The 25654-nt window shown below is 36.4% G+C and overlaps 1 protein-coding gene across 3 annotated transcripts in view; it reads left to right on the top strand.

The window, feature by feature from the left end:
* Positions 1-25654, top strand: part of camk1b (calcium/calmodulin-dependent protein kinase Ib) — a 40109-nt gene extending 14455 nt beyond the window's left edge. For 2 of the 3 annotated variants that reach the window (XM_041980085.1, XM_041980083.1), the window contains 10 exons: positions 11182-11313; positions 16707-16781; positions 19499-19637; positions 20137-20263; positions 20668-20743; positions 21131-21243; positions 21895-21973; positions 22172-22259; positions 22419-22548; positions 22630-25654. In XM_041980085.1, coding sequence (XP_041836019.1) covers positions 11182-11313; positions 16707-16781; positions 19499-19637; positions 20137-20263; positions 20668-20743; positions 21131-21243; positions 21895-21973; positions 22172-22259; positions 22419-22548; positions 22630-22727 — 1057 coding nt within the window. In that variant the 3' untranslated portion in view covers positions 22728-25654. The remainder of the gene's footprint in view (positions 1-11181; positions 11314-16706; positions 16782-19498; positions 19638-20136; positions 20264-20667; positions 20744-21130; positions 21244-21894; positions 21974-22171; positions 22260-22418; positions 22549-22629) is intronic. The other variant, XM_041980084.1, reaches the window with a different exon arrangement.

The raw sequence follows: 25654 nt of genomic DNA on the forward strand, positions 1-25654 counted from the left end.
ATCGACTTTTAATTCAGATTACAAACTAAAACAGCTTGTTATCATTAAAAACAGAAATCACTGCAAAATACCCAGATAACAGTACTATGTGCAGTACTTACAGCTTTATTTAAAAGCTTGAACAAACCTACTCTGTTACAGGTGTTTCCAAACCTGTGAATGTATCTAGTGAGTGAAACCAAGGAAATGAATCTACCCAATGCATCTGACTTTATGTTCTAACATGTACATCTTCCTTATTTCTTAGACAGTTACAATGCAAAACATCTGAATGTATCACTGATCCTTCAGTCAAATTTAGCTGAGGTGAAGTATGAATTCAGTAAAGAGTGATTTTTTTTTTCTTTGTGGGGATCTATTTTTGTTATTTTTTAATTATTCACTGTTTGTATGTTAAGTCAGAATCAAAAGAATCTAAAATGCTGATTAACAAAGTCAAACAAAGGGAAACAGCCACCTTTATGGAGCAGATAAGTCTCCCAGCATGCGTGCTGCTCCACTTCATCTATTTTTCATCTGTGCTTCTCTCTGTGCCTCTTTTTTCTGTCTCTGTTCTAACTCTCCCTCTTACCCCATTTTTTACTGTCATATTGACCCCATTATATTAGAGTGATAGATCATCTCACAGTTTCACTTGTTTTTGTCTTCCTCTTGTTGTTCTGTTTTCTGCACAAAGACCCACGCAGCCACAGCTGGTCTTTATAGTTTAAATGGAAGGAATTGCTGATCTTTTGTTTTGCTTTATTATATATTCTTTAATCATAAAAAGTTTTATTGAATGCAGGCTGAAGGATAAGATAAGCTTAGACCTTCTTCATTACGAGGGAGGTGGTGCATTCAGTGACCTGTGTCTGTACTGGATTTTAAAGCATGGAACACCATGACACCATGTTGTCTCTTGTAATTCTTTCTCAGCCACTGATTAGACCATACAGGAGTTATGAGCAAGGCTTATGGCACGCTACTCTGCCTCCTCCTCTATTGGTCTTCTCATTTGTTTATTCTATTCTTGATTTGTTACAAAGGTATAATTGTGCTCTGGGTGTGGATGTCCTGCTGGTCACCTTTAAGTAAAGTTGGTTTTCATAGACTTAAGAAATATTAATCTACAGGGTTTGATTTACTGTGAAAATAAACATACAGCCATTCATACACTTTGTCCTTCATTGCAGTGGCCAACAAATTAAAAATTCCTTTGAAAAATTACAACTTGGAAGGTTTTCAAAGTCAAACTCCGTTCTGAAAATCCACCCCTGCTTATGGCACCCTCAGCCCTTCAGCCCTGCGATGACCTAATTCGAACAGAAGTCTGCATCTCAGCATAGCACAGCTCAGCATGGCATAGCTTGCAGTTCTTGGAACATATACACATGTAAATGCCCACTGTCTAGCCCACTTCTGATTCTCCATCTGCTCACAGCAACATATCACCCCCACCCCAACAGTTTTTTTTTGTAAACTGGCTGGCTTGTCATGCACATCTTCTCACAGTTTTCCTCTATTGTTGTAATCCCTTATTGCCCAAATTCCCAACATTTCAAGCTGTTCACAGATCTGTAAACTGGCTTGAAAAGACAGTTTAGGTCTATTATCTCTAGTCCTTGACATCCCATGAGAAACATGTCCTTTGCTTTCCAGCTTAATCACAATCCACTGTATGATTTAGCTTTTGCCATGTATGTGGATGAAGCAACGGCGGATCAGGCTCTTCGCTTAAATATCAAAGGAAACCTTTGTAAGCGTATTAATCAAGCTTAGAGTGCATGATGGTTATTGTGTTTGGAGACAAAGGAAGACTGTCTTTCCTTTTGTCATGTTTCTGCTCACTTAAAATTTTTAATCAAATATTAATTCCCCTTATTTAAAGGACGATTTGTTTCCTTTTTTAATTACTATTCACATGAGACATGACACAGGCTCTATTTGGTATTAAATAGTTTAAAAGAATAGTATAAAAGAAACCGTTTCCACCTAAATCAGATGCTTTAATTTAGTGAAAAAGAAATTTGTTAACTAAATGTAAATATTCTTGGTCACCTTGATGTATTTGGGTTATGGTGCAGTCCAACTAGATTAGTAAATGTAAATAAAACATATCAACCAAGAATCTGACTTCATTTTCTTGTGGCATTTATACTTGTACGATAGAAGTATGAGGTTCGTAATTTAATACAGTAGTTACAGCTACTTTTTAAAGTAAAAACAGTTACATGAATTACATTTAGCTGATCCAGCAAAACAAAGCGAAGTGTATCCATCGGAAATGTTGGAAGAAATGTCGTGTCAATTCCTAAAACCCCTCCCAGTTTTTTCTCATGTGTTGCCATGGCCCCAGCTGTTATTTGTTTTTTTTTTTTGCGGTTTAGTTTCATGATATACTGTATATTCTGCTTATGTGTAACATAACCTACACCACCACCTTCTGACAACATCACACACCCTAATTTATTTGATGATAATGAAAACAATGAAATCATATTACCATCTTCTGGTTTGCAAGCTTTCAAACATTTGATAATGAGGGTTATAGAAAAACACACAGAGACAAAGAGTCCAACTGTAGAGTCGTGTGTTAACTCCTTAAACAAGAGCTGAAGAAATGAATCCTGTTAAAATGCGATATTGAAGTTTAGAAAAAGTGGGGGATTCCTCTGACTGGGTTTGGTAGATCCCTGGTCGATAGTTAGTCATATTTGGAGAGAAGTCTTTTTACCCTTTCACAGTCACTCTTTAGCCTCCTGTAAGTGGAAAAGGAAAGTGCTTTTCGAATATTTTACATAAATCAAAATAAATTGCTGCTGCGCAAGTTTTTCTGCTTGTGTTGTCAGTCTGTGTAATGCAGTGGGCTTTTGAGACTTTTTTTTTTATTTAAAGCAGCCGCCTACTATGCCTGGAAACTACAACGATGATAGCAGTGAGACCAAAGTTAATAACTATACTTGATTTTGCCCCCAGATAAAAGCAGACATTTTGAATTACCATGTTTTTTTTTATCATTGAAAGTACAAAACAACCATTAAATAAAAATAATTTCTCTCTCAAAATTCAACATGTATTAAGTCTTGCTTATTGTGTTAAGCTTCTACACTAAGCTGTCTAGTTATTAAACAAGTGTTTGTGGCTGCACTGCTGATCTCCATGTTTGGAAAGCACACAGAGGAAAGATGGTCTTTTTATGTTTCAGGGCCAGTATCACAGTTGGGTATATCTCAGCTCTGATTGTACCAGATGGTCCTTCCCTATGTCTCTGTGACCTTTCCACAGTTATCATTTTGTCATCTGTTTACATACCTTCTTGACCAACTTCTCATTAGGACAGATGGCACAACTGATTGGAGTTCAAGAAACAAGGATTTTATCGGAAAAGAAAAGTACATTGCAGATGGTCAAAGAAAATGAGTTATCTCAAAATAGCACACCATGTGAAGAATGCTTCCAGTTCATCTCTTTTATTGTGTTTTATTTATAGTGCTGCTTACCATAGTGTGTGTACTGTCAGCATTACACACACAGCTGAGGTTAACAAACAAGTTCTCATAAAAAGAGGGCACTAGACTGTGTCTTTAAAGAAAAAGCTACATTTGTTATCAGAAATAACAGTAGTCGTACATGAAGAGTGATTATTGTTTGGCAGCAGGAAAACAAAAAACCCAAAAAGCAGATTTGAGTGTGTGTATGCACAGTTTCTTGTAATGGATTGCTGCCACCTTCCACATTCAGTTTATAGAAGTGAAAACAGCTATGTGCATCATATATTGTTACTTCTTTATTGCTTAATTTTATTGAATTTAAAGCCTAGATTGAACAACAGAAGTTGACAAAACAAACCCAAAAACAAAACTTGTGAGAAAAAAGAGAGAGAGAAAAACAACTAACTACAGTATGCTAATGTTTGATTTAGAAATAGTTTTTTGCCACTTTGATCACTATTTGTGCAGGGTATAAGTATTATGGAGGATCAGTTATTTGTACAAGTATTTAAACTATTTAAGACTGTACACTTATGCATTTATTATGTATATTTAAGTTGGTGTTTCAAGTAAGCCTGTTTGCACAGTGAATTTCAGACAGTGTGTGCTACTGTTTGGATAGCAAGGGTGTCGTTATTGAGGAATTAGTGGGTGATAGCTGTGCAATGCTGTGCTCTGTGTGTGTGTGTGTGTATGTGTGTACACTTCCTGGACACAGATCCCATGGTGGTGAGAAGAATGTCCTGTTTGGAACTGGAGCAGTTCAGTAAACACAGTTGTTTATAATCCAGCTGAAACCTTCACTAGGATTAAGCTTTCAGCAAACTCAGCCGTGCTCTGTATTAATAAAAAAACATCACATTTGTGCTCTTTATATTGTCTGAATTGCACTACGATTGTTTCTCTGTTTTGTTTTTGTTGTCTTTGTCTCTTTAGGCAGTATTTGTGCTTGGTGTTTCTTATGTTTTTTACAAAGTCGTTATGATCTTTTTGGGGGAGAAATTTGTATAGAGCTACTTGCTTAAACCAATTGGACAGCTTGGCCTGTGTAACATCTGCCGCACTGCTACATGCTGCAGGCCTCAGAAGATTATCCTCAACTGTTCTCTGTATGGCTCACAGCAGAAGTATGTTGTAGTGTATTTCCGTTAAACAGTCTGTAAGAGGGAGCCTATAGCAGGAAAGGTGAACTTCAGTAATTTATAGCATCTTTGTATTTTTAGCAAACAGAAAGCTTGCAAAGAGTTCTTCTGCTTTCGTTATTCTCCACAATACAACCAAATTAACTACTAGAATTACACAACACTAGCTGTGCAACTACCTCTCCTTTTAAAATATTTATTTATAGTATCAGATTAGAAAAAGTTGATGGAAACTTTTAAAAAAATATTCTCAGTTTTGTAAAAACAGGTGATTTTCTTAGCCTTTTTTTTTTTTAAAGAGGAGATATTGTAATTTCTTTTGTGAGTAAGGTACACATGAACATTAGTATTTTTGAAAGCAGGATTTCCCCTCTTCTGTTCTCCTCCTCCTTACAAAAAAGGTACCTCTGTCCACATGAAAACACAGATACAACTGAAGCTAAGTAGGGTTGACAGCTGATCTCATATCACTTTCCTGCACTTTAAATTAGGAGCAAAGTAAATCAATCAAATGTAACAGTGATGATGTGGACATGTAAAACTTTTTTTCACCTGTCAATTGCAACAAACTCCTTCTCACAGTTGTCCAACCAACTGGAGGTCCTAGGTCTAGTCCAAAACTGGCAACAATGGTGTCAGGTTCTGGGTCGGGAGTGCTGTTTTATGTAGCTGTGTATGAAATTTTAACACCTCTATTCCTCAGTGAAGATGTTGAGTAATTGTACAAATTTGTGTAGAAACACCTAAAACGTCATGCTAGCAACATTATCATTAGTGCTGTTGTAATATAAACAAAGACAAAATTGGTACATATCTGTGATATTACTACAAGGAGATATCAGCACACAATCTGACACACAAACATATAAAAATCGCTGCCAGAGTCGGTGAAACTTTTTACCCTTAAAGGTCTTTTCCAAAAAGTTTGATTTCACTGCCCAAAACTGTGTTTGCATTTGGACAACAGGTGAAAATGAGTAATAATAATAATAAAAAAAAAAATCTCTGGGTATCAAAATATCAGTTTGTTCAGGTTGCCCAGTTAAGATATATTCTAGGAGACATCTAAATTTGCCTGTTGTCTGTTTCCAAGGAGGCTGGCTTAAGTTGTTCTTAATAGAAGTTTTGTTGCCAGTTGACATCCACTCTACCCTCCACTTTGTGTTGCTACAGCAATGTGAAACCCACCTTCAGTTGCATTTTTCTAATGACTTCATGTTGCATTTGTTTCAGTCAGTTGAAACATCCTTGATTTTCAGCTTTGCAGTTCTTATATGGAACTTCTTTATATAATGATGATGATGATTATTGTTATTATTATAAAGATTACCAAATTATAGTGTTGTTTTGTTTGTGTTTCTTAGTTTAAATGCAAACACAGTCAAGTTGTAAAATGAACCCCAACAGCTGTTATATAGAAAAAAAAGCATAATTTAGTCTTGCTACTTCTTCCTACAGACAGCCGTTGCATCATGTAAAATATAAGCTGACTGTTACATGTAATTTTCCACGTATTGGGGGGTTGTTATCCAAGAATTGTGCTTTGTGACTCACATTACCAAGTCAGTTTGCTGACATGAGGACTACACTTTCAGTACATTTCAGCTTTCATCACTCGCAAGTCGTCTTGCAAGAAAACTAAAAATAGTGGGAACAGTGGCCACTGCTCAGTGAAAGTAACAAAGTCTTTTTTGAAAGAGTGATAGAAAACTTTGCTCAGTACTATGAAACAATACAGTTTCCCGATATTCAGAGAAGAGGAACTATTTTCTGGAAAAACACGAGTATAACAATCAGTATTATTTTGTTACAGGAAGTCAGGAGTAAAACATTTCTTTTTCTTAAAAAGTTTTTTCACTTCAAATGATACCAGAACCCACAGATCTAACTAATTATCTCCAGCTTTACACTTTATGTGATATGTGGTGTAATTTTATACCAGTTACTTATTAAAAGAAAAGTCAGAGATAGTCTAAATATAATTAAATCAATTAATAAAAAAGATCTCACACTGCTTTTGCTGTGACGTGCTTTGCTTCTGTATATAATTAAAGTATAATCTGACTGTAATTAAAGACAGACAAGCATTTTAAGGTTTCCCTACTGTTTGTGTAAACCGATGTTGGACACTTCACTACAGCCTCTTGGTCTGTCAGTGGATGCATGGAGAATGTCACTGATATCCTCCAGATGCTACTGAGGAATCTGCAGCTTTGACAACCCCCTCCACACAGCTGGAGTTCTGCCTGAGCTAATGGCCTTTCTGAGGCATATAAACTTTGTTGTTGAGTTGTGACCACAGATCTTTCTCAATATTTTGCAAGCCTTGAGTTTTATAACATCAGATATTTGTTTACGCGTCACTCTGGATAAAATGTGATTCGGAATCAGATTGAAAATGCTTTTTGATCAGTAAGTTTTATCATCTAAGTTTAACTTATGCTGAACCCGTTACCTTCATCATTCTTTAGACTTTTGTGAAAATAAAAATCGAAACTGCAAAACTTGATTTTATTTAATAAAATGGCAACATATAAACAAATGCTCTTCATTATTATGTTCAGGTGACTGATCTATAGTTAAAGTTCATATAGTAACTTCAAGGCTGAAAATGAAAGTAACACAGTAACGTGCATGTAGGAACATGCAAGAAAAATAGCCAGCTTCTTCACAACCTGTTAAAACTAGAATAGCAAGATAATCAGACCTTCTTGCACATTCTGCAAGTTTGTTTTTGATGACATGATCGTTAAATTTAAGCTCCCTGCTAAGACATAAGAGTTAAAAGAATAGTGAGGTCTGATTTCCATTTACTTTAATCTAAATTTAGCATTTAAGGAAGGAAGAGGCGAGACCTGCAGGAAAAGGTTTCTGAATTTCTGCTTAACTCACTTTCAAGCCTGTGCATGATCTGATACATAGATATATGCTGCATGTTTGATCAGAGAATGGTTCAAACAGCACACAGCTAAAAAAACAGCTTCATGTTAGCTTCACTTAAGATCAGGTAAAACACCAGGTAGACTGTATTTTAGGGGAAAATAACCTTCATGACATTTTTATTTCTTTACACATTTTGTAGAAATTGTAGCTTGTGTTTGAATTTTTTATGTAATTTGCAGGATTTTAAAGGTTATGCATGCTTTACAGAGGAAGGCGCAATTCATAGTGGAGGTCATAGGTCACAGTTCTTATTTTCTGGTGACAATGTGCAGGCCTTCCGTGTCTATGAATGATAATGTATCTTTAAGCCATACTGTCTGAAGGGTTGTTGTTCTCCTCTGCCTACACATGCAGTTATCTGTGGCTGCAGAGAGACATGCATGTTTTTGCGAAGAGCTTTTAATGCAGGTAGTCATACAGGAAATATTTTTGTAAATGGTGATATTATTTTAGTTAATATTTTGATCAGATAGAGTTTTAATAAAAACCTGAACCTGACCTGATTAATGTTAATTGAATGATAGTTGCAAGACATCAAAGAAAGTAGTATGGGTTAGATCTGTTATAAAACTCCCCTGTGAAAGCACAACCATTTTTATCTAGAAATGTAATCTGATGATGTATCATTTTAAAAGAGTATCATTAATAGCAACCCTGACACATTTTGCCAATTTCTTTTTTATCGTGAGCAGTAAAGAGGGATTTTCTAATGTGGTAAAGTTGAACCAAATATAAACAATGTATTTGTTAATGTAGTAAAACACATTTTAAACACAAATCTGTACTTTGAATGAATAAATTTGGTCACTTTTTAAACAGCTTTGTCATTTGCTTTTGTTCAGTCACTGAATAATGTGGCAGGAAGGGAGGGGAATACCCACATGGCTATTTGTGTTACTCATTCCGTAGAAGCATGAACCTTATAACTTATACCTCATTGTAAAGGTGACTAATCAGGCTTTCTAACAATAGATATATACAGCACCATTTGGTATTATTAAAAGGGAGAAATTATCAACCAAACACAAAATTGCATTAATTTTTGTGCTAAATTTGAGTTTTTCCCAAATTAATAGTATAATATCTAATAACAAAAATGGCACAAAGAACATAATAAGTCCATTTGTTCAAAGCAACATGTCAGTTGTTTATTTTTTAAATTTTTTTTAAATTGTATTTCATCACTCCATGTACGGTACAATTTCCACATGTATTAGACACCATGTAGCCTAATCTTCCAGGGACTTTCATATCTTAAAACCACACATCTCCCACTCAATGTTTTCTTCTGTTTTTTTTTTTCACATTACATCAACATTGTTAGCAATCCGGTGTTTTCCACTAACACAGCTGACAATAAGAAGACTATTGTGGCATGGCTGGGAGCTTCTAATGCAGCTTAAGAGTAATGTACACTCTTGCTTTATCTTATCCCTCATCATCCTTTCCATACAGAGTCCCACTGCAGTTAAACTACTAATCCTACTAGGGTAACACTGTGTTGACACATATAATTGTGAGCCAGTACTTTATATAGCTATAGTAAAGCATTGGATGTGAGTCAGAAATATTTGGGCAGTGGTCCAAGTGACAGAGTTCATATGAAAAGTTTGCCTCCGCTGTCAAATGGGTCATGAGAAAATGCAGAAATTCTGTAATTTCTTGTATTAACTTTAGTAGGGGGGGGGGGAGCATAGAAAAAAACGTAATATATACTACGTATATACTAGTATAATACTTGTATTAAAAGATAAAGAAATAGGATTTTGGCGTTTGGAGAGGGTGCCAAGCTAGATCTCATGACTGTGCATGTCACAACCTAAAACAGCACTACACATTAATGTTAATCAGTGGTCAGTGCACATTTGACAAGTTGGATAAATGTGGGTTAAACTGTGTTTCAGAGACAGGGACTATAACACTAAAACTACATTATTATGCTAAAATAGACTCATGCATGGAGTGAACTAGGTGATCCATAGACATATGCCCTCAGATGTTCCGATTACGTCATTTTCTGTCCCACACTGATTCCGTTACCTGGTTTTTAGGCATTTGTCAATACTGAGTACTGAGCTGATATTTTTTCAGATTTTTTTTATTTAAATAGAAAGCCCTATAAAAATTTAATTTACAGATTTGAATGATAGACTTTGGTGTGTAATATTGTTGTTACTATTATTTAATGGCAACAGAAACTTCAGGTTGTTTATTTCATAGTGAGAGTAATAATTGCTAACATAAAGCTAATGCTAAATGTTAGCGCGTCTCACGTGTGGTTTCAACTTTAAAAAAATCACCATGCAATATTGCATAACATCCTGTGTGTGTTTGGTGGTGTTGGTGGGGTTGGCAGGAATAAAAAATCATGATCCTGTTTCTGTGGTATCGGATAGTGTTTAGATACTTGCAGATCTCGATCGCCTTACTTTTGGCAGGATCAGCGAGTATTTCCGATGCCAAAAGTATCGGCCCAACTATGATATAAACTGTGATAATATACGTTATAGCCATCTTAGTGATTGACGGCCTTCACTTGACTCAGATCTAAAATTTAAACAAAACAGGTTTTAGTTATTAATAATAGTTATTAACATTTGTAAGAGTAAAGAAAACAAAAAAAAAAACAAATAAAAAAAAAAACAAAAACAAAACAAACCTGATTGTTTGATAATAGGAGTTCCAAATAATCCTGCCTGCTTATAGGCTTGCCAGAACTTGACTCAGCCTCCCAGAGAATTCAAGAGAAGGCTGATCTTGCTCCTGTTTCCCATCATGTCTTTATTGCTGAAAGGTCATTTCTCTGCCAACATTGGGTTAGGTTTGCTGGTTTATGTTTCAAAAAGTTACTTTTAGATATTGTATGTAGTGTGTTTGATCAGAAGAGGGTAGTTTATGTTAACAATTGTCTTTATTTTGCTGATTTATTTGGTAGCTGGTGCAGTTGTTGATACTTCTGAGTGGCTAAACTGGTGTCTAAATGTAGGGAATTTATCAAGAGAGAGCATGTGTTCAGTTACAGGAGTTTTGTGCTTTGAGCATATGCAAGCATGCAATATTTTGCCAGGGTCTGTGTGATGGCAGCTGTCACCAGTACAGAGTGTGTGTGAGGTCTGATATTGGTATCGGCCCAACTCTAATATAAACTGTGATTATATACATTATAGCCATCTTAGTGATTGACGGCCTTCAATTGACTCAGATCTAAAATCTAAAAATCACAGTTTTTAGTTATTAATAATAGTTATTAACATTTGTAAGAGTAAAAAAAAACCAAAACAAACAAAAAAAAACAAACAAAAACAAAACAAACCTCATTATTTGATAATAGTTGTTCCAAAAAAATCCCGCCTGCTTATAGGCTTGCCAGAACTTGACTCAGCTTCCCAGAGAATTCAAGAGAAGGCCGATGTTAAAAATAAACACAGTCTGGCATCGGCAGACTCGCATTTTTACCAGCATTCAGATGTAAGCAATCGAGTCATTACAAAAGTCAGGACAATTTAACATCAAAGCTCGTTTCTGCCTTTTCCCTCAATGTCATGGATGCATGTGAAGAGCTCTGCCTGAACCCTGATGATAGATGAGGGAGGTCTGTCAAACTGACCTGCGTGTTTTCGTTTCAGGGGCGCTTTCTCCGAGGTGGTCTTGGCTGAAGAGAAGAGGACCCACAGACTGGTGGCTGTTAAGTGTATCCCTAAGAAGGCATTAGAAGGCAAAGAAAACAGCATTGAGAATGAGATTGCTGTCTTGCACAAGTAAGTATTTGGAATATTAGCTTTAAGGACACAATATTATTTGCTCCATTTAATATATTTGCTAATTTTACTATTAAGCCTGTACTCAGGAAATACTAGCAAAGTTCAAGATATTCATTTTTTATATCTCCATTACTGCACCACTAAAGTCGTATCATGTTTCATAGATATACATAGTAGATCATATCTGAAATATAAGCTGTTGTGATGCAAACATTAAACTACACCTCACTCTAAAGCTCTGTTGGGCTGAAAACGTATGAGCCAGTATTTGACCTTATTTTACCCTTTTTTGTTTATTTTTGTTTGTTTTGGGGTTTTTCTTCCACTGGCATGCTGACAGTAAAGACACACACACACACACGTTTCCTAATAGGGGTAGTTAAAAACATCACCCCACCACAAAAATAACCTTTAGTTGACCTTTAGTTGATATCAAGCCAGGCAAGTAGATTTGTATGTGCAAATTAGTTGTGATAAATGAAACTGGAATTTCATATGTGGTGCTTAAAGGATTAAGAGTTCAACTAAATGTTCTGTTCTGGTTAATTTGACAAACCCACAAATTGTACAATGAATAATTTTCACTGGAGCTCATAGAAAACTACATTAACCAGATTAATTTCTTTGTTTATTTTGTCTGTTTACACACAAATCTCCTTTGTATTGAAGTGAATTTTTTAGTAAAATATAAAATGTGATTGAAATAAGATTTTTTAATAATCTTAAACTCTGTTATATTGTTTGAAAATTGTAACATGGAGTGATATGCCCAGATATAATGGAAAATTAACCTACTGCACACGATTCATTTTCACCCAGCTCACCCAGAAATGATCTTTGTGCTTGAAAAGGTGGGATTTTTTAATATTAAGGCAAAGGAAGTGACAAGAACACTTTTTGTGATTGTGAAGTGTTTCATATGTACCCTTCTTTAGATGTAGGGAATTACAGGTCACAGTGAAAATGGCTGATCTACATCGGTCCCAAGTTATTTTTAGAGCCCTTGTTGCCTGGGTTACAGGAGACACACAATATACAGCCACGATTCCTCCTGAGGTGAGGACGATGGAATGAGTGTGGTGAGGTTTCGTTAGCTGTTCAGTTACAGTTGTGATAAATGAAGTAAACTGAAATAAACTTGGCTTTGGAGTCATGGCTGGATTTGTAGGAAGTTTGAATAGACTTATGCAAAGTCTTCATTATTCATTTTAACACATCTTGCTCCCCTTACTACACAGAGCAGGGACAGGGTTTGTGTGGGTTTTTAATTAGTCCAATTTCCAGATAAGAAAAATAAAAGAAAACCTGCTATCAGTGTGAATCCAAAATGCAAATACGTATAAATAGCTTTTGCTTGCATGGTCACTAAAAAGGAGTCGATGCAAACCAAATGAGCTAAAAGGATGCTGGTTTACTCATCATTACATTTCTTTTGGCTCTTTCTTTCGATGGCCACTGTATATTTAAATAGGCCCAGTTAAACAAATATATTTGTTTAACAAATTTAAGTTGAAATTGGTTAAAATTTGGTTGTGCTACTCCAAAAATGCTAAGATTTGATCCATTTTTCCTCAGATTCACTTTTTCATGGTCAGGTGCCACCAGCTGCTGTGCTGCAAGTAGCTTTCATATATGTTATCAATACAGAACAAACAGATGCCTCCTTAAGGCATGCTGGTATTGTGTGCTCTAACAACTCAAAAGTCAGAGTTTCCAAGTTGCCAGTAGGCAGATTGAGCTAAAACATCCCTGAAGTTATGTTCCTGTATAAAAAAGTCAGAGTAACCTCACCAGCCCTTACAACAAAATTCAACATGGATGTCTTGTGCATAAAACGTTCAGAGTGACACATTATTAAACCATTTATTAGTGTCTATTACTCTGAGTCTCATTAACTGAAGGCAGGATTGGACTCAGTGTACTGGTAGTTATAAATGTAGGCTCTTTTGACTGCTCCTGTTTCCCATCATGTCTTTATTGCTAAGAGGTCATTTCCCTGCCAACATTGGGTTAGGTTTGCTGGTTTATGTTTCAAAAAGTTACTTTTAGATAGTGTATGTAGTGTGTTTGATCAGAAGAGGGTAGTTTATGTTGAAATTTTTTTTATTTTGCTGATTTATTTGGTAACTGGTGCATTGGTGCATTATTTGTTGATACCTCTGAGTGGCTAAACTGGTGTCTAAATGTAGGGAATTTATCAAGAGAGAGCATGTGTTCAGTTACAGGAGTTTTGTGCTTTGAGCATATGCAAGCACCCCAGGGTCTGTGTGATGCAGCTGTCACCATTAGAGAGTGTGTGTGAGGTCTGATTTGATTGTTGTTTTGCATGCATGGAATACTTTTTTCTATTGAAGACAGTCTAGTGGAGTGCAAACCTCAACACAAACATAATGTCTGCATGTGCATCCATGTTGGTGTGTGTGAAGAGTCAGTTATAAACTGATTATTACTCATCCTGCAGTGCAGTAGCACAATCTGAAATGAGCAGTTGGTGATTAAAATGTACAGAAGTTCATGCAGTCCAAGTCTTGTTTATGCACCACACTAATTATTGCCTAGAGTCACAATTATACCATTATAAGAATCTGTATACTCAAGAAAAAAAATAACTAAGCTTGTTTTATTATAAAATGATATATAGTATTGCCTAGTTTTTATTCTTGATAATGCCTGTGACTATGGGATGTGTAGTAATAATAATAATAATAATAATAATAATCTGTATACTAAAATGTACATGACACAAAGACCATCACGTCTGCTGATGTTTGAAATCAAATATCAATTAATGCACATCTTCCATAAAATAAGATTTACTCTCCTGTCCACTTTTTCCGTACACAAATATGTAATTTAACTTTAACTTGGTACAACAGTGAAGACTAACAGTGAAGTAAATCTGCCTTGTTGTTCTGACCTCAGGACACAGCTGTCACACAAAAATGTTCTTCTCTAATGAACATTCTGGCGCTATGTTATATTACCCACTTTCACCTGCTGTCAGGTCAGAGCCGCAGCTGCCACCCTGGCTCTCGCCTAACACGAGGTAAAACACTTTTGTTTTACTTGTCTCTTCAATGGCCGTGTCAGTGAGCAGAGACAGGATATTCATCCAGTAAACAGTCTCCTAACTTGTTTTCTTCCTTTAATTACAGTTTGTAAGATGTCTGTTTGGCTCAGGAACAGTCCAACGTATCCCCATTTTATCACTACAGTAGTAAACTGGCTTTCCTTCTTCTTCCCAGTGTGTCTAGACCAAATATTTACTCAAACAAAGACATTTGCAAACACAGTGACTAATGACACTCATGTTATTTACAGTCGTATCAGTCAGAGGAATTAGTGACCTTCTTAGTTAACCTTACTTAATACAATACCTGAATCTCCTCAAACACTTTATAGTGTTAGACATTTTAAGTGGATCTATCTCTTCGATGATGTGTGCATCAGACTACAAGCGTACATCTGACACCGTTGGTACAAAGCGTATGCACAAGATGAGGTATATGGGTCATGTGATTGCGTATTCTGCTCCATGTCAAACAGGTGACAGTGTTAACCACAACTTGTCTTTTATAGGGGTGTTATATTAGATATGTCCAGAAGAGCATGAGCCTCCAGTGGGGTGTGTGATATCACCAGGAGAGGGTGCATGTAAAACTCTCTATAGATGACTTTGTATCTGGCAAAATGTTGTCTGCACAGTCTTTTAGGTGGCTTTGAGTCTGTGTGCACGTATGCAGGACATCTTCTTCTGCAGGAATGTGGCTATCTTACACTTACATGGACTTGCTTAGTATCACTGACCTTCTAGGCAAATAAATTGTAAGCTATATAAAATTAACTACTCAACATTTTAAAAATTCCAACTTTCTAACTTACAGTATAAGAACATATACATGCATCCAAGGAATTCTATTCTATTCTATTATTATTTTTATTTTTTATTGGAGGAAGATTTCTATTTGAGAAACCAGGATGAATATTTACTGGCTTGACATAGTGTTTATCTCTCAGTGTAGAAAGATGGAGGGGTTTCTTTGAAAACAAAAATCTCCACAGAGCACAACCATCTTTAAAACACACCTCACCTACCACAGGATAGGGCGCCTTGCACAGGAAGTTTCCTCAGATACAGAAAGAACAGGAAAAAATGTTTAAAAATTCAAAGCAATCTCTACAATCTCCATGATCAGCATCCACCTCAGACTCATCACCTCCATAAACACACCTGCTCAAAACCTAAATGTCAAAGGTTTTCTGCTTGTTGTGGACTTCTGTGTGGAAGTACGTCCTGGAGCTTATATGAGGTCACCCGTGTGTGCTTGTGCTGTTTTAATCCATCACTCATCCTTCACTGGGTCCATCTCCACACTGAGTTAAGCAGATATATGAAGGTGTCCAAGCATTCTTACAATCTGGATAAGAGCCATTGCTGTAATCCAGCATGAGCCAAAGCTGATCTATACAGTTACCTCCGGTACATCTCACTCCCATGACTTTGTGTTCTGTTTGTCCTGATACTTTCAACATTATTCCCTCCAACACAAAGACCAAGCTTCAGGTAAACTCAGTGTATGAAATGGTGCAAAATCAAATCAGAAAAGTCTTGAAGTCAAGGGTGAGTGTTTTTGGCTGGGATCCCCGGGGCAGTGTGTTTTATTTTGTGTCAGTAGCTTCCTTTTCATTCATATCTGTATCACTTTATCCATTACGGGTCACGGGTAAGCTGGAGCCTATCTCTGCATTTTAGCAGGTGAGAGGCAGGGCACACCTTGGACAGGTTACCAGTCTATCACAGGGCCAACACAGAAAGAGACAAACACCACACACGCACTTACTCTTAGGGAGAATTTAGTCACCAATTAGCCTAACATGCACGTCTTTGGATAGTGGGAGGAAGCCGGAGTACCCGCAGAGAATCCATGCATACGCGGGGAGAACATCCAAACTCCTCACAGAAAGCCCACCGCCCCCAGGTATGAACCTCCTCCCAGCCGAGGCTTGAACCAGCGACCTTCTTGCTGTGAGGCTGCAGTGACCTTAGGCGTGACCTTAGACCTCTTTAGTTATATATGATGCAGCAAGACAAAATAGATAAAACATGTGACGCTCATCAGTAACAGTTCACGCTGATTAGTCAGTCTTGATCTGGTGAGTTGTTTCCCACCGCTGTCACTGCACGGACCTATCTGAAATGAGCAGAAGAACATGGAGTTCAGTTAGGAAGCTTCATGCCACTCAACAGTGATTTTAAACTAAAGGAGATTTATTTTAATGTCTGCAAGAAAAACTAATCATTATTGATCTCGAAGTAACCATTTGTATAAATATAGAACATAACAAAATACTAAACTTGTTTCCTTTTTTTCTTCTCTCGCTTCTCACAGGATTAAACACCCCAACATTGTATCTTTGGAAGAGATATTTGAGAGTAAATCACACCTCTACCTTGTCATGCAACTGTGAGTATTCACATATGTGTGGGATTGTGAGTCTTGTTTTTCCTATTTCAAACTGCCAACTTGTGCTATCTCCCACAGTCTTTGTCACACACTCTAAATTGCACTTTAATATACAAGTACATGTGCAGACTGTACTGAGGCTATCCATGAGAAACAGTGGGGAGGGTGCCCTCACACCAGCAGCCTGTCGGTGTCCCTCCCACCTCAAGTGCTGAAATGTCACAGAAAGGAACCAGAGCAAGGACAGACCAGGATCAGTAGTACTTTTAACTGTGAGACTCCTGAGCATATAAATCATTTATGCACTAATCACAGAAAAAGCAGAAAAATCAAAGACAAGAGGAGGAGCAGGAAGGAGGATGTAGATTTATCATGGGAGGGATGGCTGGAACGCCTCTGTTCCCCATCTATACATTTAATAGTTTTGTGTGGTTTTAAAATACAAATTGTGCACCACCTAATTCATGTTTATTCATTGCTTGAATTTTTCCTCCATGCATTGATTAATGCCTAAAAATCAAAAATCAAAATTACATTTTATTTAAATTTATTTTAATATTTTAAACCCTTTGCTTTATGTAGGATATTGCAATCTTTGCAGTTTGGGTCTTAGTATTAGTTAATTTATAGATCATACAAAACAATGCAAATATGTAAGATTCAAAACAGTGGAGTTTAAATCATGATAAAACCACAGAGAGCACCTACCTAAGTTTCAGTGCCTGATATTAAGTCTGAACTTTGTAGAGTTTCTTTCAGCTTATTCACTTAGCCATATGAAATGGTACAAGTGTAATGGTGATATGCTGATACCAAGATGTTTCCTCTATTTTGCAGAAAATGGACAGTGAAATACAAAAATAAATAAAGAAATTGTATTCATCAAGCACAGTTTAGAAATTAGAGCTTCTACAGTCTGCTTGCCAGAATCAGTTATGATGCAGAGTGCTTGTGCATTGTAACTGTCTTTTTAAAATGAATGTTAAAAAGACAGTTGTAATTTAAAAGACAGATAATAATATGAAGATAATTTTTCATATACCATTTTATTTCTAAAGCACTTTAAAAGCAACATAACGGTCTTTAAGCCTGAGGGTTGCCGGTTTGATTCTCAGCCCGTCGAACTCATGTCGAGCTTATGGTGTCCCTGAGCAAGACACCGAACCCCAAATTGTTCCTGATGGGTTGTGGTTGAGCGCCTTGCATGGCAGCTTCCGCCATCAGTGTGTGAATGTGTGTGAATGGGTGAATGTGATGTTTAATGTGAAGACCTTTGGGTAAAAGTGCTATATAAATACAGACCATTTATAATCATTATAAAAAAAAATGTAATGATTTGACATGATTTAGAAGTATCCTATCATTCCTAGGAATACGAAGGTTGTTGCAAATGAAACTTTGACAGTTTGAAAATGTGAATTTGAAGCTTTGGTATATTGTATTTTGTCTTGCAGCACATAAAAAAACAACACATGGACAAGTTACAAAGGAAAATGTGCAGAAATGCAAAGTTGACCTGCTTCTGAGCCATAAGAGCTGCTTACTGGGGCCCGATAGCCAATATAATAGCTAATTTTTCTGCATCACTCTATGATAGGATTTTCCTTATTTAAGCAATATTACATAGATGGAAGAAGGTGGCTCTAAAAACATGTTTTATATGCAAACTAAAGGACAAATCCTGGTAAAAATTTCAAGGTTGCTCACTGCAGTACCAGAAGGTCAAATTAATAACATCCAAAGTAATTACATAGCTAGGGAATTTTGTCCTGAGTTTTCCAGGTTCAAAGACAACCTCAGAAATTCCGAATCATCTAGGTCTTTATGTCTTTAAGACATCTTTGTAATCTAACAAGCTGTGGTTTCATTAGCTTAATGGAAAAATATATCTGAGTATCACCTGCAAAGCAATGGAAATATATGTCATGCTGTCTAATGATGTTACCTAAAGGAAGCAATGTGAAAAGTATTGTCCAACAACAGAATCCTGAGGAAATCTGCTGCCCGAGGAAGACTTACAATTTACATGAAATAATTGAAAAACAAACAAAAGAAAACCAGTCTAATGTGGATCCTTTAATCCCAATAACACGTTCAAGCCTCTGTAGTAGAATATTGTGATCAGCGGTATTGAAAGCAGCACTGAGATCTAATAGGATAAGTACAGACAGGAGTGTGTTGTCTGAGGCTTGCTGATCAGTGTGAATAAACAAAGATCAGTGTGAAAAGAGCTTTTGGTTTCTAGGAGATGAACCTGTAATATATCACCTACTATTGTATCATCAGTAAAACTTGTTAAATTCAAACTTCACTCAGTGGAATCAGATGACAGGCAATAAATTCACCAACTAAGTTGTAAGAGATAGAATTATTAGTTGTTATAGTGATCCTGCTGTATAGTCTTTAAGTTGAGTAAAGTCTCCATCTAGTGGCCAAAATCAAGTCTACATGATTAAGTGTTTGTTGTTTTCCTTGGACATTTAAAAGGATGGAGGATACATATAACTACATTAGAAGTATCATTGCAGTTATTCAACTGTTTCGAGTAAAGATTTTTTTGTTGTAGATGGTGGTTATTAATACTTTCCTGCTTCATAGTCCCTCATGCCTTCATCATACATCCTTTTATTGCTTCTCTGACATTCCCCCTATTTATCTATTTATAATTTAAGTCCAAAAGTACTTACAAGTTACACTGGATGCATCTATTTCCACAGGGTTTCTGGTGGGGAACTCTTTGATCGTATCATAGAGAAGGGCTTCTACACAGAGAAAGATGCCAGTAAGCTCATAAAGCAGATTCTGGATGCTGTCAAATACCTCCATGACATGGGCATTGTGCACCGTGACCTGAAGGTGAGTCAAGGTGAACAGGTCAGTGAGGGCTGACTTGTTTGTCCTCATATGAGACACAGAATGTTGTTGAATTTGAATAGTCGTGTTCTTCCATAATAGATTATAGAAGATGTGGGTTTTATTTTTAAATGGTCTTATTTTAGTTTTAGCATTTTACATTAACACATTTTTGCTTTTAAATTAAATAAAGCAAAGCAAAGCTGCTTTACACTGTGTCCATGTGTCAGCAAAGAATAAAAAACAACAAATATTTTTAGTGCTTAGAAAAACCTTGTGTTCCTCAATGTGTTCCTAATATAGTGCAGCTTTGTGAATAGCAAACAAAAGCAGGCTTTAGTTTTGTCAATATAATCTCATCCTCACAAGTGTATAATCCGTTTGTGTAGATAAGTAATTACTGCGTGAATGTTGTTTTGGAAGAGGTTTTTCTGTGTGTTACTGTTAAATGATGTTAATCTATTTACATCCCTGGTTGTCAAATTTCTCCTCAAACTCGCAGCCAGAGAACCTGCTGTATTACAGCATGGAGGAAGACTCCAAAATCATGATCAGCGACTTTGGTCTGTCTAAAATTGAGGGCTCTGGCAGTGTGATGTCAACAGCCTGTGGAACACCAGGATATGTTGGTAAAGAAATCAGATGCTATCTGAAAGTAGAATTCTGCTTTTTATTACCTGTTTTACACTAAGGAAACCAACAGTCCGTTAGGCTATTATTTTTTATGAATTGGTTTGTATGAATACTGATTGGAACACAATGGGCTTGAATTAATTTTGCTGTAAAATGCTCTGACGTTGTGAGTTGGCACTACAGAAATAAAGTTGGAATGAATTTAATTAAATTTATATGTCAGGGAACATGATGGTACATACAGTACCACAGCTTCTTTAGTAAAAGGTAATGGAAAAGCATGTACAACAGCATATTTTACAAAGGAAAGCATGAGCTATGTTTAACATATCATGAAGCGTCTTGTCTTAGACAGCTGTATTTTGTGTAATGACTTATTCTCTTGTCTGCTCTCTTTAAGCCCCTGAAGTGTTGGCACAGAAACCTTACAGCAAGGCGGTGGACTGCTGGTCCATTGGTGTCATTTCATATATTCTGTGAGTGCATCTTTAAGAGATGGAAGTAGTCTTAGAAAAGATGAAGACACTTATGTCTTACAAATTCTGCACATATTCCAGTTGATTACAACCCCATTTTCCAAAAGTTGGGCTCTTTGTGTAAAATGTAAATTGCACAGATAAATAATGTGGTGATATTGAAATAATTGAAACCATGTGTTTTATCAAAATATCACACACATAGTTTATCTACTTGTGAAAGGCTCGGCTTCTCAGGAGAGGTCTTGTTGAGCCTAATCAAGTTCCACCAAATGTTTTTGATGCATTTCACAACTTTTTCACTGTTGTTGCTATTTTCCCAATTTCTTTAAAAATGTGTTGCATGCATCAAATGTAAAATGAGCTTATATTTTTTGTGTATGTCAGGTTGTGTGGATATCCTCCGTTCTATGATGAGAATGATGCCAAACTGTTTGAACAGATCCTGAAAGCAGAGTACGAGTTTGATTCTCCTTATTGGGATGATATCTCTGATTCAGGTAGTGTGCATATCACATTATATTTCCTCCGGCCTGCCCTTAAGCTTTAAGTTGGGCTTTTATTATGAATACATTTTTAAAGCTATAAAAATAGCTGAAATTCTTAAGATAATGAATACCTTTTACTCTACTTCACAAGTCTTCTCCAGCTCTCTAGAAAAATGAATTGTCATAAGAACGTTTGTCTGAAATATGCAGGTCCTCTCGTTCAACAAGGCGAAGCCTCCAACACTGAATCCTGCTTTTAAGTTTCCACTCAGCTACCAGAAGATTTCTTACTTTTACAAGTCCTTTGGGCTAGACAAAGACCACCTCTTTCTCACTAAAAAAGAGTGATGATTTAAGTTTTCCAAGTAGTTTACGTTCCAAACATTTAACCCAATATTTAAAAGCAGTAATCATGTGCCAACTTCCCCCCTCCCAGTCTCTTGTTTCCTTGCCCAGTCTAACTATTATCAAGTTATATAATTATTTAGTTATAATGTTCATTTAAATGTAATGTTCTGGCATAAAATACTGTAATGCTAAAATATTATTAATTTGATAAACTTACTGTAGCATTACAAAGATCTTATTAAAGCTTTGCATGGGTATATATAGATGAACATTTGAGTTTTAAAAACATTTTTAATCTTTCTTCTCTCATTAAAGCTAAAGACTTTATTATGCATCTCATGGAGAAAGACCCAAACATACGTTACACCTGTGACCAGGCTCTGCAGCACCCGTGGTATGCGCTCATCATGGTTGTGAATTAAATTCCTGTTGTTCTATTGTTGTAAAACCCCCAATGTGTCAGTTTCATTGTTTACTTTCTTCCCCAAGATGAGACTACTGTGATCTCCTGTTATATTTTTTCTCTTTTGCTAACTGTGACTTTACAATTTGTGCCCACTGCAAACACACACAAAAAATATCTTTCTGTTAGGATTGCTGGGGATACCGCCCTGGACAAGAACATCCATGAGTCTGTCAGTGCTCAGATCAAGAAGAATTTTGCAAAGAGCAAGTGGAAGGTAAGTCAGACTCTTATAAAGAGCTTTTTTTTTTATACAGTAAATGGGGAGAGAGGTGGGGGGCAGCTCAGGTCCTAGTTGGTTTTGACTGACCAGCTACAGCGTAGTGCATTTTATTTTAGTGTTAGTTGTTAAATGTATCTGTGGCTTTTTCTGCAGCAAGCATTCAACGCCACTGCTGTGATTCGTCACATGAGGCGTCTCCAGCTGAGCACAGGTAGTGAAGGACCCAACCCCACATTGCCCAGTCCGTGCCGAGCTCACCTGCTGATGCCAGAAAAAGATGGAGGTACCAGTCTCACTTTGAGTTTTAAGTTTATTTTTTAATCTCAAAGAAAATGAAAACTTATTGCTGTTTTGTCTCTGTCAGAAGATTGTTGTGAGGGCGGGTGCTCCCAAAACGTTGATGGAGGAGCAGACCCTCTGTCCAGCTGCACCTACCGCTGCCACCCAACCAGCAGTGTGTGATTCAGAACCCCCTTCATGTACCTGTCTTTCAATCCTAAGTCACTTTCCAATTTTAACCCCCTCGGTGGAACCAGCGGCACCATCTCCCCCCTTGTCTGGCTAGGAATACAGCGTCATTCCAACCTGTTGCCTGCAGGGGGAGCAAGCCTGTCAAGCCTGAGAGGGAAGATCTAAAAAGGGTTGAGAAGGGGGTGGAGGGAGACTTGATGTCAATGAGGATGATGCACCAGAGCGGATCATTTTTAGGATAAGTTGAAATGGATACCAAGGAAGGAGGGGAAGACTACCTCCCCCACCTTCTTATAGGGGGGATTGTTTTTGCAGGAACAGGACGGAGCTTGTTGGACATGTTTTTTTTTGTAGTTTTTTTTTTCAACTTGTCTCTCTGTTAAATTGTTTTGTATATCTTTGTGTTGTTTTATGAACCTCCTACTTTTAGATTCTGGAGTGTAAAGCCAAAAATAATTTTAAAAAAGTATCTGCATGACTAGGAGAGAATTTCCCATCGCATGTTTTATCTTAAAAACGCACTGTTAAGCAGACTTGCAGTGTCACAGTACATCAGAACAATGCAGAATTTTTTATATGCTTTAGTGAAAAAAGTGAGTCAAATCTTGTGATTTTACAGATTTGCTTTCTATGTCTTTAAGTTATGCTTTTAGACAATCAGTGGCAGAATAGTTTACCCAACAAAAACTCAATTTATTTGTGTAGCCTTTCTTGTGGCATTACAGTGTTTTCATGCAGTGGTTTGGCTTTTTGGGAGGAAATGGCTTCCCCTTTCTCTTTCTTTCCAACTCAAAACCTCTTTAACAGGAGATTTTTTTTTTGTCTAAGGTGCCTTTAGGATATCCTTATGATGGAGTTATTGGTGATAGGTAGTTTCTATAAAAAACAATCAAACAAAAACCTTTTCTTCCTCCTACACTTTTTTGTTTGTGTCACATGTAACTTAAACTGAAATCTTTAAGCCTGTTTACTCCTTGAAATTAATAAAAAAATGAAAATTCTAACAGAAAATAGCATCAGTATTTAGATGTGAATTGGAGAATCAAATATAATTTTAACACTTCAGTGGAGAGCTTCAGGTTAGTATTTATAAACATCAGCATCCCAGGCTCTCTGAGGCTGGAACAAAAAAAAAAGAGAAAGAAAAGAAAATGAATATGCATCTGTCATCTTGTACTGTGCTGCTGTGCTGGTGCTTTCTGTTGTCACAGCGCTCCCTTTAAGCATATTCCTGTCACATACAGCCTTTGTAGATTATAAAAAACAAAATAAACAAACCTTGATTGAAGACTTGGATGTGCATCAGACTGACTCACCATCTTACTCTACACTGTCTGTGTATGTATGCACCAAGTTTATATTCATCATGTTATTATTTTTATTTGGCACCCTTTAGAAATGTGACATAGACAAACACACTCTGGTGTCTTGTCTTTTTTTTCAAAGTCTTTTAAAGTAAATTTAATAACTTGCTCTTAGTGCTGTATACCACACTTATTGTATCAGATATAGAACGGCTTTATACGAAATGACTTCTTATAATGTGTTCTTCATGATCTGGACTTGTTGCAATCACATGGCTCAAAGGTTCAAGAGGCAGTGAAAATAAGGATCTTCCACTGACATGAACTTCTCTCATCCTCTGATCTGTTGAAATAATTACAGTTCATATTTAGGCTCCTTCTCTCTCGTTTATGACAATGTTTGCTTCTGTCTGGTTATGATTCGAATTGGATTGAACTTACTATTTAGTAAATTAGATGACTACAATGAGATGAGTTCTTGTGAAAGATTCAGTCAAAGAGATTTAACCAGTAATAAATTTTATTACTCTAATTCCTAATCCTGTCATGCAGATGAGTGAAGAGCAGCAGAAAAAAGCTTGGTTGTGCTGCTTCAGAAACTATTTTTGAGCTTTACTGTGCATTTTGTTGGGTAATTGGTGTGTTGTGTCTGGACATTGATGGACGTGTTGACTTCAAATCATAAAGCACATTTAAGATTTTTTCCAGATATAATTAAAAGTTTTTATTTTTTGAATTTCTGTCACAGGGAACATAAAAGCAGCAAAAGCCTAATCCGATTTTATCAGCAGATTTAAAACTGATGATAATAACAGTTGTAGCACTTTTGATTAATTCCCTAAATTGTTCTTTCACTCAAATTGATCTTCTGTCATAAAATTTGATCATATATGTAAGCATATTTTATATTTTCTTTACTGATTCAGTGCATTTTAAGCCAAAAGTTAAAAATATGAAATGTTACCCTTAAACCTGTACAAAATAAATCTAATATTGAAGTAGAGGTTTGTAATAATTATTTAGCAAAGACTATGAAAAAATGTTCTTTTTTGGTTTTGTGCTGACACAGACAACATTTATACATTCCACAGCAGCCGTGATGCTGACATACAAAACCATATCTCATTTCCTGATTACTCAGGCACCTTGGAAGGAAACATCAGGAGTGAGATTCAGGAACAGAAGACTGACCTCATCCTTAGAGGGGCTTATCCATTTGGTGGTGGTGGTGGTGGTTAGACTGCTGTAGCTTTGGCATTTGAATTGATAACACATATATTCCTCTTGTAGACTTTTTACTGCCTCAGTCTAAAGGAAAAGCAACATGTATATGAATGTTTTCCCTTTGATTGCTGCTCATAATTTGCTTGTAGAGAATGATCAATGTGTGGTTAAAGAAAATCTGTTGTACAAATTAGTATTTGTAACATAAATATGTTGCCTTTTGATAAATGCTGTTTGGGCTACAGTGTAAACTGTAAACACAGATGTAATGCACCATGAACTGTTGAAAAGTGAGTATTGCAAAGTGTAAAAGCCAGTGATTTGGAAGACTATGCTTGCTTGGAAGACATTTGTCAGTGACACATACATTAAATTTCCTTCTATGCATTA

Source organism: Melanotaenia boesemani, chromosome 3 (genome assembly GCF_017639745.1).
Source record: "Melanotaenia boesemani isolate fMelBoe1 chromosome 3, fMelBoe1.pri, whole genome shotgun sequence".
NCBI lineage: Eukaryota > Metazoa > Chordata > Actinopteri > Atheriniformes > Melanotaeniidae > Melanotaenia > Melanotaenia boesemani.